Source organism: Erigeron canadensis, chromosome 8 (genome assembly GCF_010389155.1).
Source record: "Erigeron canadensis isolate Cc75 chromosome 8, C_canadensis_v1, whole genome shotgun sequence".
Taxonomy (NCBI): domain Eukaryota; kingdom Viridiplantae; phylum Streptophyta; class Magnoliopsida; order Asterales; family Asteraceae; genus Erigeron; species Erigeron canadensis.
The window spans coordinates 29101133-29120945 of NC_057768.1; the positions used below are offsets into that span (position 1 = coordinate 29101133).

At 33.7% G+C, this 19813-nt stretch overlaps 2 protein-coding genes across 8 annotated transcripts; both read left to right on the plus strand.

Moving 5' to 3' along the window:
- Positions 1–2384: 2384 nt before the first annotated feature.
- On the plus strand, positions 2385–9818 carry LOC122578935 (1-aminocyclopropane-1-carboxylate oxidase 5-like). Of its 7 annotated transcripts, none has more exons than XM_043750987.1 (12): positions 2385–2647; positions 3148–3287; positions 5735–5815; positions 5917–5926; positions 6032–6118; positions 6215–6289; positions 6402–6480; positions 6558–6649; positions 6995–7037; positions 8262–8377; positions 8501–8730; positions 8947–9818. In XM_043750987.1, the coding sequence occupies exons 9-12, from the start codon at positions 7013–7015 to the stop codon at positions 9551–9553; spliced, it is 978 nt and encodes a 325-aa protein (XP_043606922.1). In that variant the 5' UTR covers positions 2385–2647; positions 3148–3287; positions 5735–5815; positions 5917–5926; positions 6032–6118; positions 6215–6289; positions 6402–6480; positions 6558–6649; positions 6995–7012; the 3' UTR covers positions 9554–9818. The 7 variants fall into 7 exon arrangements, with proteins under 7 accessions (XP_043606922.1, XP_043606923.1, XP_043606924.1 ...); XM_043750988.1 differs by having other exon boundaries at positions 6558–6645; XM_043750989.1 differs by lacking the exon at positions 5917–5926.
- A 4125-nt stretch (positions 9819–13943) lies between these two features.
- On the plus strand, positions 13944–15209 carry LOC122578936 (1-aminocyclopropane-1-carboxylate oxidase 5-like). The gene is made up of 3 exons (XM_043750994.1): positions 13944–14045; positions 14157–14386; positions 14603–15209. Exons 1-3 carry the CDS (start codon positions 13944–13946, stop codon positions 15207–15209), a joined length of 939 nt encoding a protein of 312 aa, XP_043606929.1.
- The last annotated feature ends 4604 nt before the right edge of the window (positions 15210–19813 follow it).

Genomic DNA, 19813 nt, shown 5'->3' on the forward strand with positions numbered 1-19813 from the left:
AGAAATTTGATTTTTTTTTTTTTGTCACAAGCTTATTATCCCGTATAATTTTAGGCCTTTAAAAACATAAATGTTCTCCTTCACACAGTCCAAAGATAAGCAGTTGGGCCCGGATCAGTCAACGACTCAACGCATATAGATATATAGTTTGGTCCTACATGCACTACACGGTCTACACCACATCAATTTGTATACTTTACATAAGTTGGAAAGTTTCGGCTAGAAAAAAAAAAGAAAAAAAAAAGGTTGAATGTGCACCATTTCAAGTCATCATTTACTCTCCGATCGATATAACATATTTTTCTATCAAAAAGATTTATGGTGAATATGATCTGTACATGTATGTTCGTTAGTTTGACCTTTTGACAATTTTGGTTAACCTAATGCTAATGGCCAGATCTACAAAAACTAATTAAACAGGTGTTTAGTTTGGATTTTATTTATGTATTTATTTATTTTTTTAGGTTTGGAAAACTTATTATGATGTTAATAATAAGAATTCAAAATATACCTAGATACACGTAAAACTAACGGGTGATCAAAAGGATATGAAAAAATTAAAGCGGTGATTGTGTGTAATTAAGCCGGCTTAGAAATTGATTTTGGAACCAAGTAGACACTATACACTATAAAGAACTACTATTCGTGCACAAACTTCTTTTAATGGTGTGCTATTTTCCTTTTATCAATAAATCATAGATTAAGTTTATATATTGTGTTCTTTCTACGCATTAATGAATCTTTCTGGATTTCTATCGTACTGCAGGTTGATGTACATAACTTGTAAAACCATTCGTAACTATTCACTCTTTCACCTACACTTTTTCCTGCCACATTATCATCACCTTTTCATTTTTTACAACTTTTATTTTTCCCCTTAACCATTCACCTATCATTTGGTCTCCACTTATAATTAATTAAAAACACAATACCTTTTATTTTAAAATATATGGTATATCATATCATACTACCAAAGTATATATGGGTCAAGTTTGAAAAGATTTCTCCTGTGTGGTCCACAAACTAGAAATAGAGTGTAGGGCTGTAAACGGTTCGGTTCGGTTAGCTAGAAATTTCGAACCATTTTTCGGGTTTTGGTTCGGTTTGGTTAGTTAGAAATTTTGAACCATTAAGTTCGGTTACCCGAAAAAGTCGGTTAATTTCGGTTTTATTTTCGGTTAACCATTTATTAAAGTTATGCTAATATAAAGTTTAAGTTTTAATTACAATAGTCAATTTACATTACGTTAATTATTTTTTTTATATATATAATAGTTATTTAACTACATTAATATTTTGTTTTATAAATAAATATACATTTTATCTAATTGTGAATTACTTTTTTCTAACGTTTTATTTATACAATGCAAGTTTCTATCTAAGAGTATCATGATTTACTACTTAAAATGTCTTTTATATGATATTACTAATGTTTTTGATAAATATCTTAAACAAAGTTAACAACTTTTCTTAAAAAGAGTATATATATAAGAAAATTACTTATAATATTCAAAATTAATTATAGATTGTGAAAGAAAGTTAGTAAAATTGTTAATATCTTAGACAACAAATGCAAAAAAATAGCTAAAGAGATATGTAAATGATGTATTTATGGAATATATATATGTGTAAATATACATATATATGATTATATGAAGGTATATATTAAAATTCGGTTCGGTTCGGTTAACCGCAAGTAATGAAAATTAAAAACCGTAACCGAACCGTTACACTTCGATTTTTATGTTTTCAGTTTTTTCGGTTTCGGATCACGCGGTTCGGACCGGTTTTTCGGTTCATTTCTTACACTCCTAATAGAGTGTATGTGTGTTTGACCCATGATGACTCAACCACATAAAAACAAAAAATCAACAAAATTTCGGTCGGTAAAATAAATAACCGACTCATCTTCACTAGTACAATTCACCTAGCTTACTTAAGCCTTTAACCTTGTTTCACTTGCCACATCATTTCATTTCACCTATCTATCACTTAGGCCTTATAAATGGTTTAAGGACGTGTATCAGTGGCCTTTTGGTGATCACTGATCGAAGCTAACGTACGTATAAACACCAAGTTTACAAAAATACACATAATTATTACTCCTACAAGTTACGTTTTACAAATAATAACATTATCTTTTATTACTATTAAATATCTTTTAAGTTTTGTGATTATAATTTGAGTTAATAACAAAGACACTACAAGATTAATGACCTATTGTGAACGACACCTTTTCAGTAAGTAAAGCCTTTGTTAAACACTCTTTAGTAAAGAGAAATGTAATACGAAAGAAAATAAAAATTAAAATCTATCTATATCTAATATAAAAGTTAACCTTGAATCAATGTTGAAACTTCATCTCACTCGTATTAATAATATTTCTTATGTGTTTAATTAATCTTTTCATCCTATTAATGATTTTCGTTATGAGATGCTGCTTTAATTTGTGAGTTATTATCTCAACTAAGAAAACCTACAGTCAGGGAGTAATTAGGGTTGGAAACCGATATAGTGTGGTAACCGAAAGATCCTTAAACTGATATTCTTTGACATGGAAGAAGAAGATGTTACAAATGATGTGTGTGTATATAAATGAGACTAAATGACGATGCTCCATTGTTGTCCTTCTCAATTTCTATCCAAGGTTTGTTTCTTTTAAAATTATTTTATCAAAAATAGTGATAACGATATTTTTTTGTTAGTATTATATTGTATGATTCTAACTCATTATTATATCGTGGCTCTTAAATAGCTTAATTTTTGTACTTTAACTTATATCACTGTTTCTTTAATATCATAGCAAATTCGAAATGTAGTGCATTGTGTAGAGATTGAAGAATAAAGATGGATAATGGTAGATATGCTTTTATTCACTGCTTTGATTTGACTCATTAAATTATGGTGAACTTCATTGGTATAAAATTATTCCCTTTTTAGCTTCTTCACTGATTTTCCTTTGATACACACAAACTGTTTGATAAAATGCTTGAATGAAAAAAATGTTCCAAAGCTTGGTTCACAAATGCTTGATAAAATTATTCTTTTAGAATTTGCTATTCAATTTAATTAAATTCAGCTATATTTTATTCTTTTTGTTAATGTTATTAGTAATTTGTTCATTTTTTAATATCATGTTGTAAATAGGATGGTTGTGGTAAGACTAAATTGAATAGTCAGGTGCTTTGTTTATTTGATCATTGGCCCCTTTATTGTGCTGCAAGAGGTATACAAATATATTAGCCTCAGGCTTGCCGAAAATATTCAAGATGGTGGAAGTGGAACAGGTAACTTTACTTCCGTTGTTCCTTTTTTTCCCCTTGAAGTGAATGTTATTAAAGCTATAAACTGTATGCTGCTTGCTAATTAGTCACATAGAAATGCTCATGATGGATAAATTTCTTTTTGCTGTCATTTTGAGTGGTCTGTAAGCATTTTATATTCATTCTACCATCTTTCTTTTTGCGTACATCATAAAAAAAGGGTTGATGTATGTATATATACTAACCGAGCTTAAAGCCTTTTACTCAAAAATGATATATGTACATAGATATCTATATGTAGCATTTTATAGTGACGATCTAGAAAACATAAAGAATTCACTCAAAAGTGCCAAGGATAGATACTTGGAGGTGCCTTTTTTTTACTTCTACTTTTATGATTTTTAATGTTGTAACTTAAGATCCATGTGTTCATGTCTATTTGTATATGTTATGTACGTAATTGCAGCTCCAGATCCTAGATGAGTCACTACTATTGCTATTTGCTAATGGGAATAAGGCATAAAGAGAATGCTGCCAAAAGGGTACTACACAAGTACACATGAATCGTCAAGATTTTGAGGGGTTAATTTTTTGGTTGAGGAAAAGGCTAAAAAACAACATAGTAAAGAGGATAAACTATACAATAGCAATATTTACTGGGGAAAAAATGAATAATTGTTAATTTAGGAAAACTAATTAAGTGAGCAAAAGAAATTTGAGGTTACTCTGCTCAGGAAAGTACTGGATATTCAGAAGTCAATGGAAGCAATTGGGTAAGTTGTCAAAACTACGAATATTTCACTTTTTTCTAAAACTTTCGGTTCTGCTAAAAAAGTCATTTCAAAAGCACATGACGAGCTACCACCACAACAAAAATATATAGATTGTAATTCATAGAATCTTAAGGCAGGGAAAGCCGGTCGGGACCCACTAGAGAATATGTTAAGGTGTGAACCTTTATTCGTAGTTCATAAAGATGTTGTATCATAGTCTATTTGCTCAACCTACTATCAACATAGCTCAGTTATTTGTTTCCTTTTTTTAAAGTTTTTTTAAAACTAAACACTCTACACCTTCGAGATTGGCAACTCAAATGTGTCATGCCGCTAATTAGAGTTGTGTAGAGTCGTGTTGTGATTTTCGTTTTCCCTATTTACGCTGTATTGAAAGTATAATGGCCTGGTAACTTTTTCTTGATTGAACAATCTCTATGATCTTTATAATCGTCGAGCGTTTAAATGGAGAACCGTAAATCAAAGTTTCTAAAATAGACTAAAGTAGAACCAATGTACTTAGTAATGTTGATTCCATGCCATCCTTTTGATGGTTTTGTATTGAAAATAAAGTGACACACATTAATGGGTCTCTTTTGTATTGCTTGATGCTTCTGTATCATTTGCCGTACCTTATCTTTCAACTATTTAACAGGATTTTTTATCTTCGTTTTATTGTTTCTAATTATATGTGTTGTAAAATATGTTATATGTAGCTGATGGCAGCGCCAACTATTTTTTTATATCTTTTATATTTTTTAGATATAAAGTAATATATCAAACACTAAAATATGTTCTTTTCATCTCTAACAACAAACCATATACTTTTCCTAAGGCTTTTATAATGCTTCTACAACACAAAATCAATTCCAATTCATTCCAGGCGTGCAACGCACGCGCGTTAAGCCCTCGTACTTAAAAAGAAGCAGCCATTCATATAATTCCAATATTTATCTTTAACATCACCAAAAGTTACTCTCTCACGATATCTCCTTACCAACTTCGCCGGTCATTCTCACGACGATTCTGTCGCCGTCGCTGCGGTCATCACCGCCTCTGCTCCCTCTTCCACCTCCGTTTCCTCTGTGATTCCGTCATTGCCTTCGTCTCATCTTTGATTTCGTCACCGGTTCAACCACCACATCCGCCTTCCTCTCTGATTCGTCACCTGTCTAGGTTTTGAATTACTCTCTGTCTTCAATCTTAATTACACCTGCTTTCTTAATTAGGTTTATTAATTACAAATCATTTTTGTAATTAGGTTTACCGGATTGTGATTTAATCAATTTTATGCATTTTATTGTAATTAGATTTCAATGTGTTATTAGGAAACTGATTTGTGATTAGGATCTAAATTCAGTAAATTGTGATTGCAATTATTTTTTGTGATTAGGCTTCCTGATTTGTCATTTAATTGCATTTTTTTCAGAATTCATTATAAGGATTAATTGTGTAATCTGTTCACAAACTTCTATACATATAATTATATATAATATATGTATATATGTGTGTGTTAGGTTTATATTTTCTTGATTGATTCACTATGTTCTTTTGATCATCTCCTTAAGTCATAAATATAGAGAATACAATTTATTCTATTTAAGTGCTGAAACGTTTTAATTTTAAATGTGTTTGTTTTAGTCTTTGTTTTATTTTTGACATAATAATTTAATAGATTTTAATGATGTACGTGAACAGGGGATCAAGTCCTTATTTTTGCTTGAGAGTGCAAAGAATGTTACTCATTGAAAGTTTGTGTCCTTGGTTGTGGGACTTGTTGTAAGTTCTTTTCGTTTTTTCTTTTAATTTCCTAGTCGTAAAAAATGTAGGATTGTATATCTAATACTTATATACATTGATAATGATTTATTTGCTATCAGGCTGCTGAAGGTAAGATTGAAACTTTGATGCTATGATGTTGTATGACTGCTGCCTCAAATACCGACTAAATCAGTTACTCCAACTTATAGAATGTGCGCTTACTGTCAATTGTAGTTTGAGGGGGAGGACTTAGGTTCAAAAACTTGTTTAGTATATAGTGGAATTACCTCTTGAAGATGCAGAGAAGGCGAGAACTCTCAAGTAGGTTTCCTTTTATTGCTACTATTGTATTAGTGGACATGTTTCTTCCTATTATATCTACCTAACTATCACATAATGGGTATTATTATGTTCTAGGTTTCCTTTTATTGCTTGTGGGATCTTCAGTTGTGAAGTCGATATCATGCTCAATCCTTGGTTGAGGATGAGGAGGTATGTAACAATGGATCCCTTTCTTTTAGGTTATTAAGTTAAGAATCAGAAGTGTTCTCCACTCCAGGTTACATAACTGTTACACAATTACTAATGGTTACTTGTGATTCAGAGATCAGGTCGGGTTGGTGTAGAGAAGAAGATCTAGCAGTGAGCAATGTCAAAATTGATTTAATATAAATTCCTATGCGGTATGCTTCTCCACTTCTGGTCTATTCGTTTAACTCAGGTTGACTCTGATGAACTGCCTTCACATGCGTACAAGCAGGTGACTTTGAGAAAAGAGAACCGTCGTCACAAAATAAGGTTGCAGTTGGGCGAAAAAGTATGCAGTTACATGTGGAGCAACAAGCTTGGTAGGTAAGATTAGTCTAATATTGTTAGTAAAGCATCTGGTAGGTTTTGGTAAAGATATCCCTTCTGGTTATTGTAAGGTAAGGTGGTCAGATAGATTGAGTTACTATGGGGCATTGCCGATATTGTTGAGTTGATTTATTCCGGTAAGATTATGGTGGTTTTAGTGTGATTCTGTTGACACCAATAGGTCCCTCGGACCGCTTTATCGAGTTATAGCTGACATTTTATTTTTAACAATTTTTCAATCCAAAATAAAGTGAGTTTGTTTTTTATAAGTCTGTTATGAATAGTGAATGTGAATATGGGCTTGTGATATTTATTTACAAATTATTTTTTATTTTGATGTAGCTGGATTTGGAGAATGGGATGATGGACTGCTTATATGCTAAATGTAAGTTTTTATGCTTTATTTTTCTATCCACCTAATGTTTTTTTAGTCTACCACCGATAGTGACTGTTTTTATTTCAGAAGGAGAAGGTATTATGGGCTTTAGTGACTGTTATTTTACATTTTGTGACTCTTCTTTACAGTCACTAAAAGTCATCAATGTTGTAGTGAGATCATCCATGTGGTACGTCAAAAGTTACATATTTCATCACTATACTTCATAAATTACGGTTTTGACCATTGGGTTTTATCAATCGTTTTGATACAAAAGTCAACTGTTTTGGTCAAAAAGTCAATCATTTTGGGCCAAAACTAATGATGGGAGTCCAAACTCCAAAGTTAGAAATCAAAACCTTAATTTATGAAAGCTAGAAATGATACTTATAATATTTGAAACACCACATAGAGTCTTTGTAATTAACTCATGATTTTAGTCGAACACAAAGAGAACAGCTAGCCGGGCCAAATCGCCAATGGCCTTTTAAGTATTCGTATAAAACTTATAGTTTACAAGAAAAGAAAAAGGCTCTAAATACTAAATAGCAGTATATGACTCTAGTCTAGGCCCAATGGCCTTGGCCCAAATCCAATTGTAAGTACGCTTTAGCCTTTATGTTTAGGCCAATATCAAATGGGTATAATATGGTAACCAGTAAGTCTACGTTTCTTATGGCTAAATCACAACACAATTCTAATTATGTGTTTCGACGTAGGAATTTTTTAACATTATAATTTTCCTCAAAGTGTGCCTGCGTATCTGTTCATCACTTTAATATCCATACCACAAAACCATGTTATGTTTTCACTCAATTCAAAGTCAAAGGGTTGGCTGGGCTGCAAAGAATGCTTACAATTCACATCATAAAGTCGGTACATACTTATACTTAGATTGCATTTAATGAATTGAAATGGGATAAACTTTCTATATAGCCACATTAATAATTTCACATTTGTGAAGATTTTGCAAAATAATGAAAATTTATTAAACTTGATTTGCAATCCACAGCCTTTAATTAATTTCCCTGATGCAGGTAAACCATATAACTTTTTTTGGTAACAAATTATATTTAAATATATCACCAAGAGTTGACATTTTTTCATATACAAATTACAGTGAGGAACATAGGCTATAAATAAACCATATTATAACCAACACTTTCATTGCAACAACAGTTCAACATCTTCTAAAACTCAAACTACATTAGAATATACTAATCTTCTTATTAGTCTTCCCTTTGAAAATGCCGATCCCGGTTATTGACTTGTCAAAGCTCAACGGTGAAGAGCAAGCGAAAACAATGGCTCAGATAGCAAATGGATGTGAAGAATGGGGATTCTTTCAGGTTGGCATCTATATATGTTACTACTGTAATATACACTTCAGAAAATTAAATACACTAGTTGTATATATATATATATATATTTTGATGTATGTAATGATCATTGCGTATTTTGTTTATATATAGTTGGTGAATCATGGGATCCCGGTGGAGCTTCTTTCAAAGGTGAAAAGAGTAAGCTCCGAATGCTTTAAGTTGGAGCGGGAAGAAAATTTTTACAAGAGCTCAACAACTGTAAAACAGTTGAAGGAGTTAATTGACAAGAAAAAGGGAGAAAAACTAGAAAATGTCGATTGGGAAGATGTCTTTCTTCTCTCAGACGATAATGAATGGCCAACAAACACTCCTGGATTCAAGTAAGTATATATAATTACTAACACTACTAATTAAGTACATATGCTAATGACATTGAATTCTTGAAGCATTTGTGTACATTACCGCAAAAATGTCATTAATTTGTCCACTTTTATTTTTTCACACTTTTAACGAAGTGTGAAAAAATTTGTTAATTTGATCACATTCAAAAATGTGTATAACAAGTTCACATTTAAAAGTATGAAATGAATTTTTAGGGAAACCATGTTGGAATACCGAAAAGAACTGAAGAAACTGGCAGAGAAGTTGATGGAAGTGATGGATGAAAACCTGGGGATACCAAAAGGGTACATTAAGAAGGCATTTAACGACGGAGAAGAAGAAAAGGCATTTTTTGGGACGAAAGTGAGCCATTATCCACCTTGTCCTCATCCCGAGATGGTGAATGGGCTACGGGCTCACACTGACGCTGGAGGGATCGTCCTGCTTTTCCAGGACGACGAGGTTGAAGGTCTCGAGATTCTGAAAGACGGTAAATGGATTGATGTTCAACCCATTCCCAATTCTATTGTCATTAATACCGGTGATCAGATAGAAGTACTAAGTAATGGAAAATACAAGAGTGTTTGGCATCGGGTTAATGCTAAGCCCAACCAAACAAGGAGATCAATTGCTTCCTTCTATAATCCCTCATTTGACGCAACCATAGCCCCTGCGCCACAACTAGTTGGAGAAGGAAATAATGGAGAAGCTCACGGTGAACAAGGTTACCCACAGTTCGTGTTTGGTGATTATATGTCTATATACACCGAACAGAAGTTTCTTCCAAAAGAACCAAGGTTTCAAGCCGTGAGGGCCGTCTAAACTGAAACTAAGAAGTCGCTTTCAGATTGCATCATTTCCTTTGTCTTTCAGGATTACATCACAACGAATTTTTAGTGAAAATCTATAAGAACTTTTACTAAATGAGAAAGTTCTTATACTTAAAATGTAATCTTATGTTCTTCTATTTGTTTGTAATCTTTCATTAAGATCTTAAATTTGATTGCTCCTGTTCTTTCTATACGTGACTATTAGGTTTATTTTTTTAACACTGATTATGTTAATATTCCTAATATGTTTTTGACCATATTCGGGTACGTTCTATGTACTTGTATAGTGTATGTCTTAGTCAAAGAATTGGCAGATCCTTTTGGAACAATTTGAGCTGTAAATAACATGGACAACTAGATAATGTCCTCATGTATATATTAATTAGGTGTAATGCAATCATAAACATGAACATGTTTATCTTGTTCTGATTGTGTGGTGTAATATGCCCACAAAATCAATTTTAATACTACACATATATGCAAATCAATCCAATATATATACCAACTTAGTATAGAAAAATCATGGGGTCAATGAAATGTATTTAAATAATAAATGGTGTTTTGATGAATCATTGGCTTTTATACTTTTAGTAATCTATAGTCAAACGTGTTGGCCTATTACTCTAAAAGGAGTCAAGCTAAGATATATTACGTACAGATCCAACATTAAATAATACTCCGTAATAGTATTAATATACATGTTTTTCATTATCGTTCAAGTGTAAAATGTACATTGCATGAATCTGGTCTATCCTTCACGCTTACTTTTTTTTTAATACCAATTGGATAAATAACCATTAGGTTTAGGAAAATACAAGGTTTATTATAGACACTTGTATAACCTTTTACTTGAATAGGTCACATCAGGTGGATTTTGGAGATCGGAAGTCCATGGCATAATAATAAAGTAGGCCCGCTAAACTCAAAAATTTTAGGGAGCATTTCATGAATTGAACGTACGTATATATGAGATTACATATAAACATTTTACATAACAGCTGTTTAATTATATGTACTCTGACTAGTGTGATTTAATATCCCCTGCAACTCAATCTGCAAGCTAAGGACAGGATAGACCCGAAGGTTTCACTGAAAAAGAAGAAGAAATCAAGAATGTGGAACTACGAAACTCGATATCAAGCTGTTGGGTACCATTTTACGAGGATGTACATGACGATCGTTATATTACTATTATCTATGATGTATGTATATCGAACGAGGTAAAGGATACCAAATTGGGCAGGCCCGGCCCAATAGTTATATTGGGCAAGGCAATGGCCTAAAGCCCCCACATATTGACGGCCTTCGTATATTTAGGTTATTGGGTTGAGAATTCTATTTGGCCCTTTTCTACATGAAGCTTAGTTTTTAAGAACAAACAAGTTTTGTATTTACAAGAACTGGTGTTTTAAATACCGGTACGTACCGGCCGATTTTACCCGGAATACCGGATACCGAGTGGTACCCTGGTATTTTACACACGATATCTTGATTATACCGCCCTATGAAAATACCGGCGATATGCATCTTTTTTATGTAAAAATAATAATTTTAATCCCTAATTAGCACCCACCACCTAAATGGTGAAATTATGATTGGTTTGATGTAAGTGAGAAACAAGAAACCGGAAAGAATGAACTCTTTTAAATGTTATATTAAGTGGTTTGAGAGAAGAAAAATCAAAAGGCGTGTATCAAAGAGTTTGTGGTGATATATACAATCTATAATTTGATAATAAGTGGGAAAGAGTGTATATTTTTTTTAGAGTGTTAACGAATACACGTGACTGAGAGAAAGAAAAGGTGTCACAGAAAGAGAAAACGTGTACCAGTTGTAAAAGCAGTACACGTGCCTTCATTTTGAGACAAAAGGAAAAATGAGTCAACACTTGACTTTAATATTTTTGCAGTTTGAATTTACTCTTGTTGCGTGTCAAAATACCGGCCGGTATTTTACACTATGCCGGGAATACCGGGTACAGAGGGTATCGCGGTATGATTAAAATACCAGTATTTAAAACATTGACAAGAACACTGCTCCATGCGACACATTCCTAGAAGATTTGTCTTTTTTCTATTGAAGCTACGTGAGTAGTGGGTGCTCTTATTGGGATTTAAATCTGTGAGCTTTGTTAATTTGAGCGTTTTTTACACATTCAAAATGTAGATAAAACATAACTATTTAACTCTGTCATTTATTATTATTTTAATCTTATTATTATTATTTTGATGCCATTTAACTATGTCATTTTATAAGCTTTTTAGTTTGTTTATATTGTCGGGCTCAAGTCCGAATAAAGAATTATGTTTTTTATTTTGTAAATGACTTTAAGTAAGAGTCCTTTCAAAAAAATTTTTTGGCCTAGAGCCGCTAGAAAGCTTAAACTAACCTTGCAAACGGGGTCAATCAAATTCACTGAAAACATTCTTTTGGAATGTTAGTATGAAAATAATATAAAATGTTATTATAACTTTCAAGTATTATTAGTTATGAATTTGGAATTTTATAATAACATTCTAAAATGTTATTATAATTTGTGTCAGTCAATCGGTACCTTCCTGGAACCCGGTGCAATATAGTTAAATATGTCGAGGCGGTCAAAGTTAATGGTGTGGGCTTGCATAATTTGATCAAAGGGGTGGTTGGAGATGGGAAGGAAATCAGATTTTGGCTTGATAATTGGGTCACCTGCGATCCGCTCAAAGCTAAATTCCCTTTATTGTTCAATTTGGAAAAGGATAAGAGAGTATGTGTGAAGGACCTGTATAATGTTGATATTGGAAAATTTGATGGGCTTTAGCAATGGGCCAGAGTACTAGGTGTGTAAACGAGACGATACAGTTCGCGAGCTACCCGAAATCGACTCGCAAATTACTTGAAATCGACTCGATCTTAGTCGAGCCGAGCTCGAGCTCGAGCTACTCTAGTAGACTGTCGAGTCGAGCTTAAGCCTCAATATATCTTACTCGAAAAGCTCACGAGCTTAATCGAGCTTATGCTTATTTACAATTTTACCCTTGAATATTATATATTTTTACATAATTAATTTTTTATCGAGCCGAGCTTAATCGAGTCGAGTTTGAAATTGTCGAGCTTATAGGCCTAATTTGATTTGAAACTTAATTTAATTCTTAATCGAGTCGAGTCGAGTCGAGCTCGAAAGTGTCGACACATAAGGCGAACTCGAGCTCGAGCTTGAAAATAAAGGCTCGATCGAGCTCGAGTCTAGTTTCGAGCTTCGAGTTTTACAGTCGAGCTCGAGCTTGACACTGTGTTACACCCCTAGGCCAGACGATTGGTAAACAGGGAGGAACAAATAATAATATTATCTTTTATTACTATTAAATATCTTTTTAAGTTTTGTAGTTATAATATTATGAGTTAATAACAAAGATCATCCATGTGGTACGTCAAAAATTACATATTTCATCACTATACTTCATAACTTAAGGTTTTAACCATTGGAGTTTTATCAATCGTTTTGATACAAAAGTCTAACAGTTTTGGTCAAAAAGTCAATCATTTTGGGCCAAAACTAATGATGGGAGTCCAAAGTTCAAAGTTAGAAATCAAAACCTTAATTTATGAAAGCTAGAAATGATACTTATAATATTTGAAACACCACATAGAGTCTTTGTAATTAACTCTCATGATTTTAGTCGAACACAAAGAGAACAGCCGGGCCAATGGCCTTTTAAGTATTCGTATAAACCTTATAGTTTACAAGAAAAGAAAAAGGCTCTAAATACTAAATAGCAGTATATGACTCTAGTCTAGGCCCAATGGCCTTGGCCCAAAATCCAATTGTAAGTACGCTTTAGCCTTTATGTTTAGGCCAATATCAAATGGGTAATATGGTAACCGGTAAGTCTACGTTACTTATGGCTAAATCACAACACAATTCTAATTATGTGTTTCGACATAGGAATTTTTTAACATTATAATTTTCCTCAAAGTGTGCCTGCGTATCTGTTCATCACTTTAATATCCATACCACAAAACCATGTTATGTTTTCACTCAATTCAAAGTCAAAGGGTTGGCTAGGCTGCAAAGAATGCTTACCATTCACATCATAAAGTCGATACATACTTATACTTAGATTGCATTTAATGAATCGAAATGGGATAAACTTTCTTTATAGCCACATTAACAATTTCACATTTGTGAAGATTTTGCAAAATAATGAAAATTTATTAAACTTGATTTGCAATCCACAGCCTTTAATTAATTTCCCCGATGCAGGCTAAACCATATATCTTTTTTTGGTAACAAATTATATTTAAGAGTTGACATTTTTTCATATACAAATTATTAACATCTTCTAAAACTCAAACTACATTAGAATATACTAATCTTCTTCTTATTAGTCTTCCCTTTGAAAATGCCGATCCCGGTTATTGACTTGTCAAAGCTCAACGGTGAAGAGCGAGCGAAAACAATGGCTCAGATAGCAAATGGATGTGAAGAATGGGGATTCTTTCAGATTGGTATCTATATATGTTACTACTGTAATATGCACTTCATAAAAATACACTAGTTGTATATATATTTTTGATGTGTGTAATGATCATTGCGTATTTTTGTTTATATATAGTTGGTGAATCATGGGATCCCGGTGGAGCTTCTTTCAAAGGTGAAAAGAGTAAGCTCCGAATGCTTTAAGTTGGAGCGGGAAGAAAATTTTTACAAGAGCTCAACAACTGTAAAACAGTTGAAGGAGTTAATTGACAAGAAAAACGGAGAAAAACTAGAAAACGTCGATTGGGAAGATGTCTTTCTTCTCTCAGACGATAACGAATGGCCAACAAACACTCCTGGATTCAAGTAAGAATATATAGTTACTAACACTACTAATTAAGTACATATGCTAATGACATTGAATTCTTGAAGCATTTGTGTACATTACCGCAAAAATGTCATTAATTTGTCCACTTTTATTTTTTCACACTTTTAACGAAGTGTGAAAAAATTTGTTAATTTGATCACATTCAAAAATGTGTATAACAAGTTCACATTTAAAAGTATGAAATGAATTTTTAGGGAAACCATGTTGGAATACCGAAAAGAACTGAAGAAACTGGCAGAGAAGTTGATGGAAGTGATGGATGAAAACCTGGGGATACCAAAAGGGTACATTAAGAAGGCATTTAACGACGGAGAAGAAGAAAAGGCATTTTTTGGGACGAAAGTGAGCCATTATCCACCTTGTCCTCATCCCGAGATGGTGAATGGGCTACGGGCTCACACTGACGCTGGAGGGATCGTCCTGCTTTTCCAGGACGACGAGGTTGAAGGTCTCGAGATTCTGAAAGACGGTAAATGGATTGATGTTCAACCCATTCCCAATTCTATTGTCATTAATACCGGTGATCAGATAGAAGTACTAAGTAATGGAAAATACAAGAGTGTTTGGCATCGGGTTAATGCTAAGCCCAACCAAACAAGGAGATCAATTGCTTCCTTCTATAATCCCTCATTTGACGCAACCATAGCCCCTGCGCCACAACTAGTTGGAGAAGGAAATAACGGAGAAGCTCACGGTGAACAAGGTTACCCACAGTTCGTGTTTGGTGATTATATGTCTATATACACCGAACAGAAGTTTCTTCCAAAAGAACCAAGGTTTCAAGCCGTGAGGGCCGCCTAAACTGAAACTTAGAAGTCGCTTTCAGATTGCATCATTTCCTTTGTCTTTCAGGATTACATCACAACGAATTTTTAGTGAAAATCTATAAGAACTTTTACTAAATGAGAAAGTTCTTATACTTAAAATGTAATCTTATGTTCTTCTATTTGTTTGTAATCTTTCATTAAGATCTTAAATTTGATTGCTCCTGTTCTTTCTATACGTGGCTATTAGGTTTATTTTTTTAACAGTGATGATGTTAATATTCCTAATATGTTTTTGACCAGATTCGGGTACGTTCTATGTACTTGTATAGTGTATGTCTCAGTCAAAGAATTGGCAGATCCTTTTGGAACAATTTGAGCTGTAAATAACATGGACAACTAGATGATGTCCTCATATATATATTAATTAGGTGTAATGCAATTGATGTGACTAAATATATACATATTTCTCACATTGTTTTTAGGTCGTTTTATATGTAATTGTTAGTCATTTTCATGTATATTCGATGCTTTATGGTATGTGCGAGTGCTTTCAGGTTTATGACGTCTAAAACAGATGAAAATGGCCAAAAGCGACTTTAGAAAGGATGAAATGATGTTTGTGGAAGTTACGGGTGAAGGAGGTGTGGAAAAAGATGTTAAAGTGAAGAAATCATGATGGAAGAAGTGTAACTCCCGTTAGAATGGTTAACTCCCGTTAAAAGGACCAAGTATAACCATTTCAGCACTTAACTCCCGTTAGCCAAATCATATCTACCGTTAAGAGGAAGGTGAGATTACAAGCTCTCGCTAACTGCCGTTAGGGGTCAGACTAACGGCCGTTAATCACTGAAGGACTGATGGTGCAACAAAATCCTAACGGGCGTTAGAAAAAAGGACCAAAAGTGCACAAATTTGCTAGTTGACCCGTGTAACGGCCGTTACTCCTCCCTAATGGCCGTTAGTCGCTGATTTCATATATATAACATCTTTGATTGCTTATGGACGGACCTTATCTCTTTTTTACCACTTAAAAACCCTAGAAACGCGAAGAACAAATTGGAAAGCTCTTGTAGGTCGATTTCTATCATCTATTTGTTCAAGAATATCAAATTCTATTCAAGAATTCATTATTTCTTTCCGAATTCATCAATACTATCGGTACAATATGATTTCTTTTAATATTATTTGTGTTTCCTTGGTTATTATGAGTGGCTAAATCTTATTTGCACCCGCTTGGGTAGTGAACATGTCATAGGGTCGTTGTGAATGTTACTTGCAAACGTTGAACAAGGTTTTTACGTTTAATCGAAGATCCATATTTATTTGAGTTTAAATATTGTTTTCATCTTTTATATTTATTGATTGATAATCGTAATTAGAAGTTCGGAAGAAGTATATGTCATTGTCAATTGGTTTATGAAAAAGTTGATTGGTCTATGATTAATCTACAGTCGTTGGAGTTCGGAAGAAACCAACGATAAAGATTTTAAACAATTAAATTTATTTTGAATGTGTAAACACTTATGATAGAAGAATCTGATTAGGTTAATAAGCAGTTCGGAAGAAAGCTTTTATAGGTTAAATCGTAAAAATCAACTCAGGATCTTAAGGCTTAATTTTTTTGAATAGAAATTAAACGCGGAAGCGATAACTGTATTTGGAGCAATTAAAGTGTCAAGTATAACGGAAGTTCGTCTTGTCTATCTTTTGAGTCGTTCAACAAATGCAAGTAATGTTTAGACCCGATGATTGGCATGTGAGTTGATCCAAGTGGATGTCCTTTTAAATTATTGTTCGAAATTCAACAACAAATATTCTCTTGCGATTAATCCTACGGGATTACTGACTTATCTTACTAACTCTTGCAAAGTGGCAATTCGGCCATAAAACCCCCTTTTAATCTGAATCACTTTATTGTAATAATTGCTTAATAAGTCCTTGTGTTTGACCTCGTACTTACCAAGTCACTATATTGCATACGAACGGGTACACTGCCCGCAAATGTGTAGTAGTCAGTAGCTAGGTATTTCGTGTTTATAAATTTAAGACTAGAAAATACACATCAAGTTTTTGGCGCCGCTACCGGGGATTTAGTTTAAGTAGTTGTTCAATTTTGTGATTCGATCCTTTCTCACTTGTGAGGAAGTTACTTGCTTTCTTAGGTTAGGGTAATTTAGTGTTAATTTTTTTTTTTTTTAGTTCTAGTCCATTGTATTGTTTAGTTTTTCTTTTCCATTTGTGCTTTTCACGGGGTGTGTAGTATTTTTTTTGCAGTATTAGCGTCACCCATGGCAGATCAAGACTATGAGTTGGAGGCAGAATATCCGGATGAGATTCGTAACTTTAAGCAATTGCCCGATGAAACCTGGTATGAAGCATGGTTGAGGATGAGATACGTAGTTGATAAGTTAACCACGAACAACGATTTTGTTGGTGAACTTGTTAACGTATATTTGTGTGGGCTAAATGACAAATCATACGAAATTCTAGACGAGGGAATAGTAGGGATGAATACCGACGAGGTATTTGATTTTATAGAAGAATTCATTGACTATAACGAATTTGTGTATGAGCCCAACAATGAAACAATGTCGCAAGAAGTGTATGAGACTCCAGAAGAGGGCATAGAGGATTTGGATGATGTTGTTTATGCAAAAGATATTTTGTCATTTCCAAGTGAGTTCGATCTTGGTGAAATAACTTTTGGAAAGAATGTAGAAGAAGTTGACATGCAGCAAGAAGACTCAACTCCAAGACAAGGAGACCAAGTTGATCTGTACGGGGACTATCATGACATACCACATTCAGAACCGCACGAGTCAGGTAATAAGGACGAGAGTGAAAGTGTTGACGTGGAATTGGAGGAACAAGTTGAAGTCGTTTTGGATGAAGCTGAATGGGATGGAAAGCTTGAAATCACATGGGATGACGAAATGGTGACTACTCCTACCATGGGAAGCAAGCTTGTATCCACTATAAGGAATTTGCTACCCGTAATTGAAGCTAATAATGGAGATAAGGGAGACACCACTTGGGAGAAATCCAATGACTTGCTCGAGGATTTCTCACTTTTCAAGTTTAGACCACCCGACACTTTAAGTGTGGGGGAGTTTATGATTCACCTAACGAAAGCCGAAGCTAATTCCATTTGCAATCATTCAGGTAAGCGTTCGAATTTAGTTGATTTATTATATACTAAAATGCTTTCTTTTCATTTTGCAGGAGTGCCAAAGTCGCTAACATCTTTAACGAAGATCATGGCACGAAAGAAGGAGCCGGATAAGGATGATACGACTTTTCTCATAGATGAATGCGAGAACACAAGTCAAGATGATTTGAAACCCTACTCGGGTTATTCAAGGAGCTTTCTAACTTCTTATGCTTTAAATAGTTTTGAATGCATTAACGTGGTTAGTTTAAGGGCTAGTAGTAATTTCATGGATTATTTCTTACTCATTACACTAGCTCCGGGCTCCTTAGCTCCAGACTCTTTTAAATGGACGGATATAAGCCTTGACATTAACTACTTGAAAATTTCGTGCCATAACAAACGTCTTGAAATCTTTTATGTTATGATGAAACGTTGGATTTTTAAGATGAGTTTTAAAAAGGAAACAATTGATTTTAACATCTTAAAAGCTAATTGTGACAAGGTGAAAAAAATGGATTGGATAATGGTAAAGATTGGATTCACATACTATTCACCTTATTCGTGTAAACCGCCTGACACTTTAAGTGTGGGGGCGTTTAAGACCTCACCATGGTAATTATTCGGGGTATGAGTCTAGCTAAAGACTCGTTAATAAATTAAGCGCTTCTCGGGAGGCAACCCGTGTTTCGTATTTATTTATTTTTTTATTTTATTTGAATAAGTAGGATCGACTAATGCAGGGCTCTATTTTATATCAGTTATCTTTTAATTGTGTGTTCATGGTGATAGCAAGATTGAATGTCATATGCATATGCTGGCACTAAGTTCAGCGTCATATTTTGTTGGCATCGTTCACGCATGGAACACCATTTATACCCGGCAAGTTTTTCTTGTTCTCTATTTTTCTTTTTGTTTACTCTCCCCTATTTCCCATAGTTTGCCTTAGTTTATTGGACATTGAGGGCATTGTCCAACTTAAGTGTGTGTGTGTGTGGTGGGGGGGGGGGGGGTAAATAGGAAAAAGTTGGGTATTTTTAGAGGATTTTTAAACTTTTGCATGTTTGTCCTTGTAGTTAATTGCTTTTGTCACTTAATTATAGATATAAATGAGCAATGTAACTACACCCTTGGTACAAAAATTTTAATTTGTGGAATGTGTTTTGACTGATTAACGTGACAATCCCTTCTGGATTAATAACATTGCTAGCACGCTTATAGCACCAAAACACCAAAGTGTGAGATTTATTGATTCATTGCTAGATATGGTAGGTGTACGGTTTTGGAATTATTAGCCTTATAAATTTGTCCCTCTCTTAGACTTTTGGATTATTCCAGAAGTAAGGGTCTCTTTTAGAGCTCTGAACTATGATGTGCAAGTTTGAGGTTGATTTTCCATTTCCGGATTATTTTATTTGCTATGAGTGTGCCGGTGATAGCGTTGATTCTAGAACTTGTCCTGGTTGATCGTTCCGTGGTTTTCTAGATGA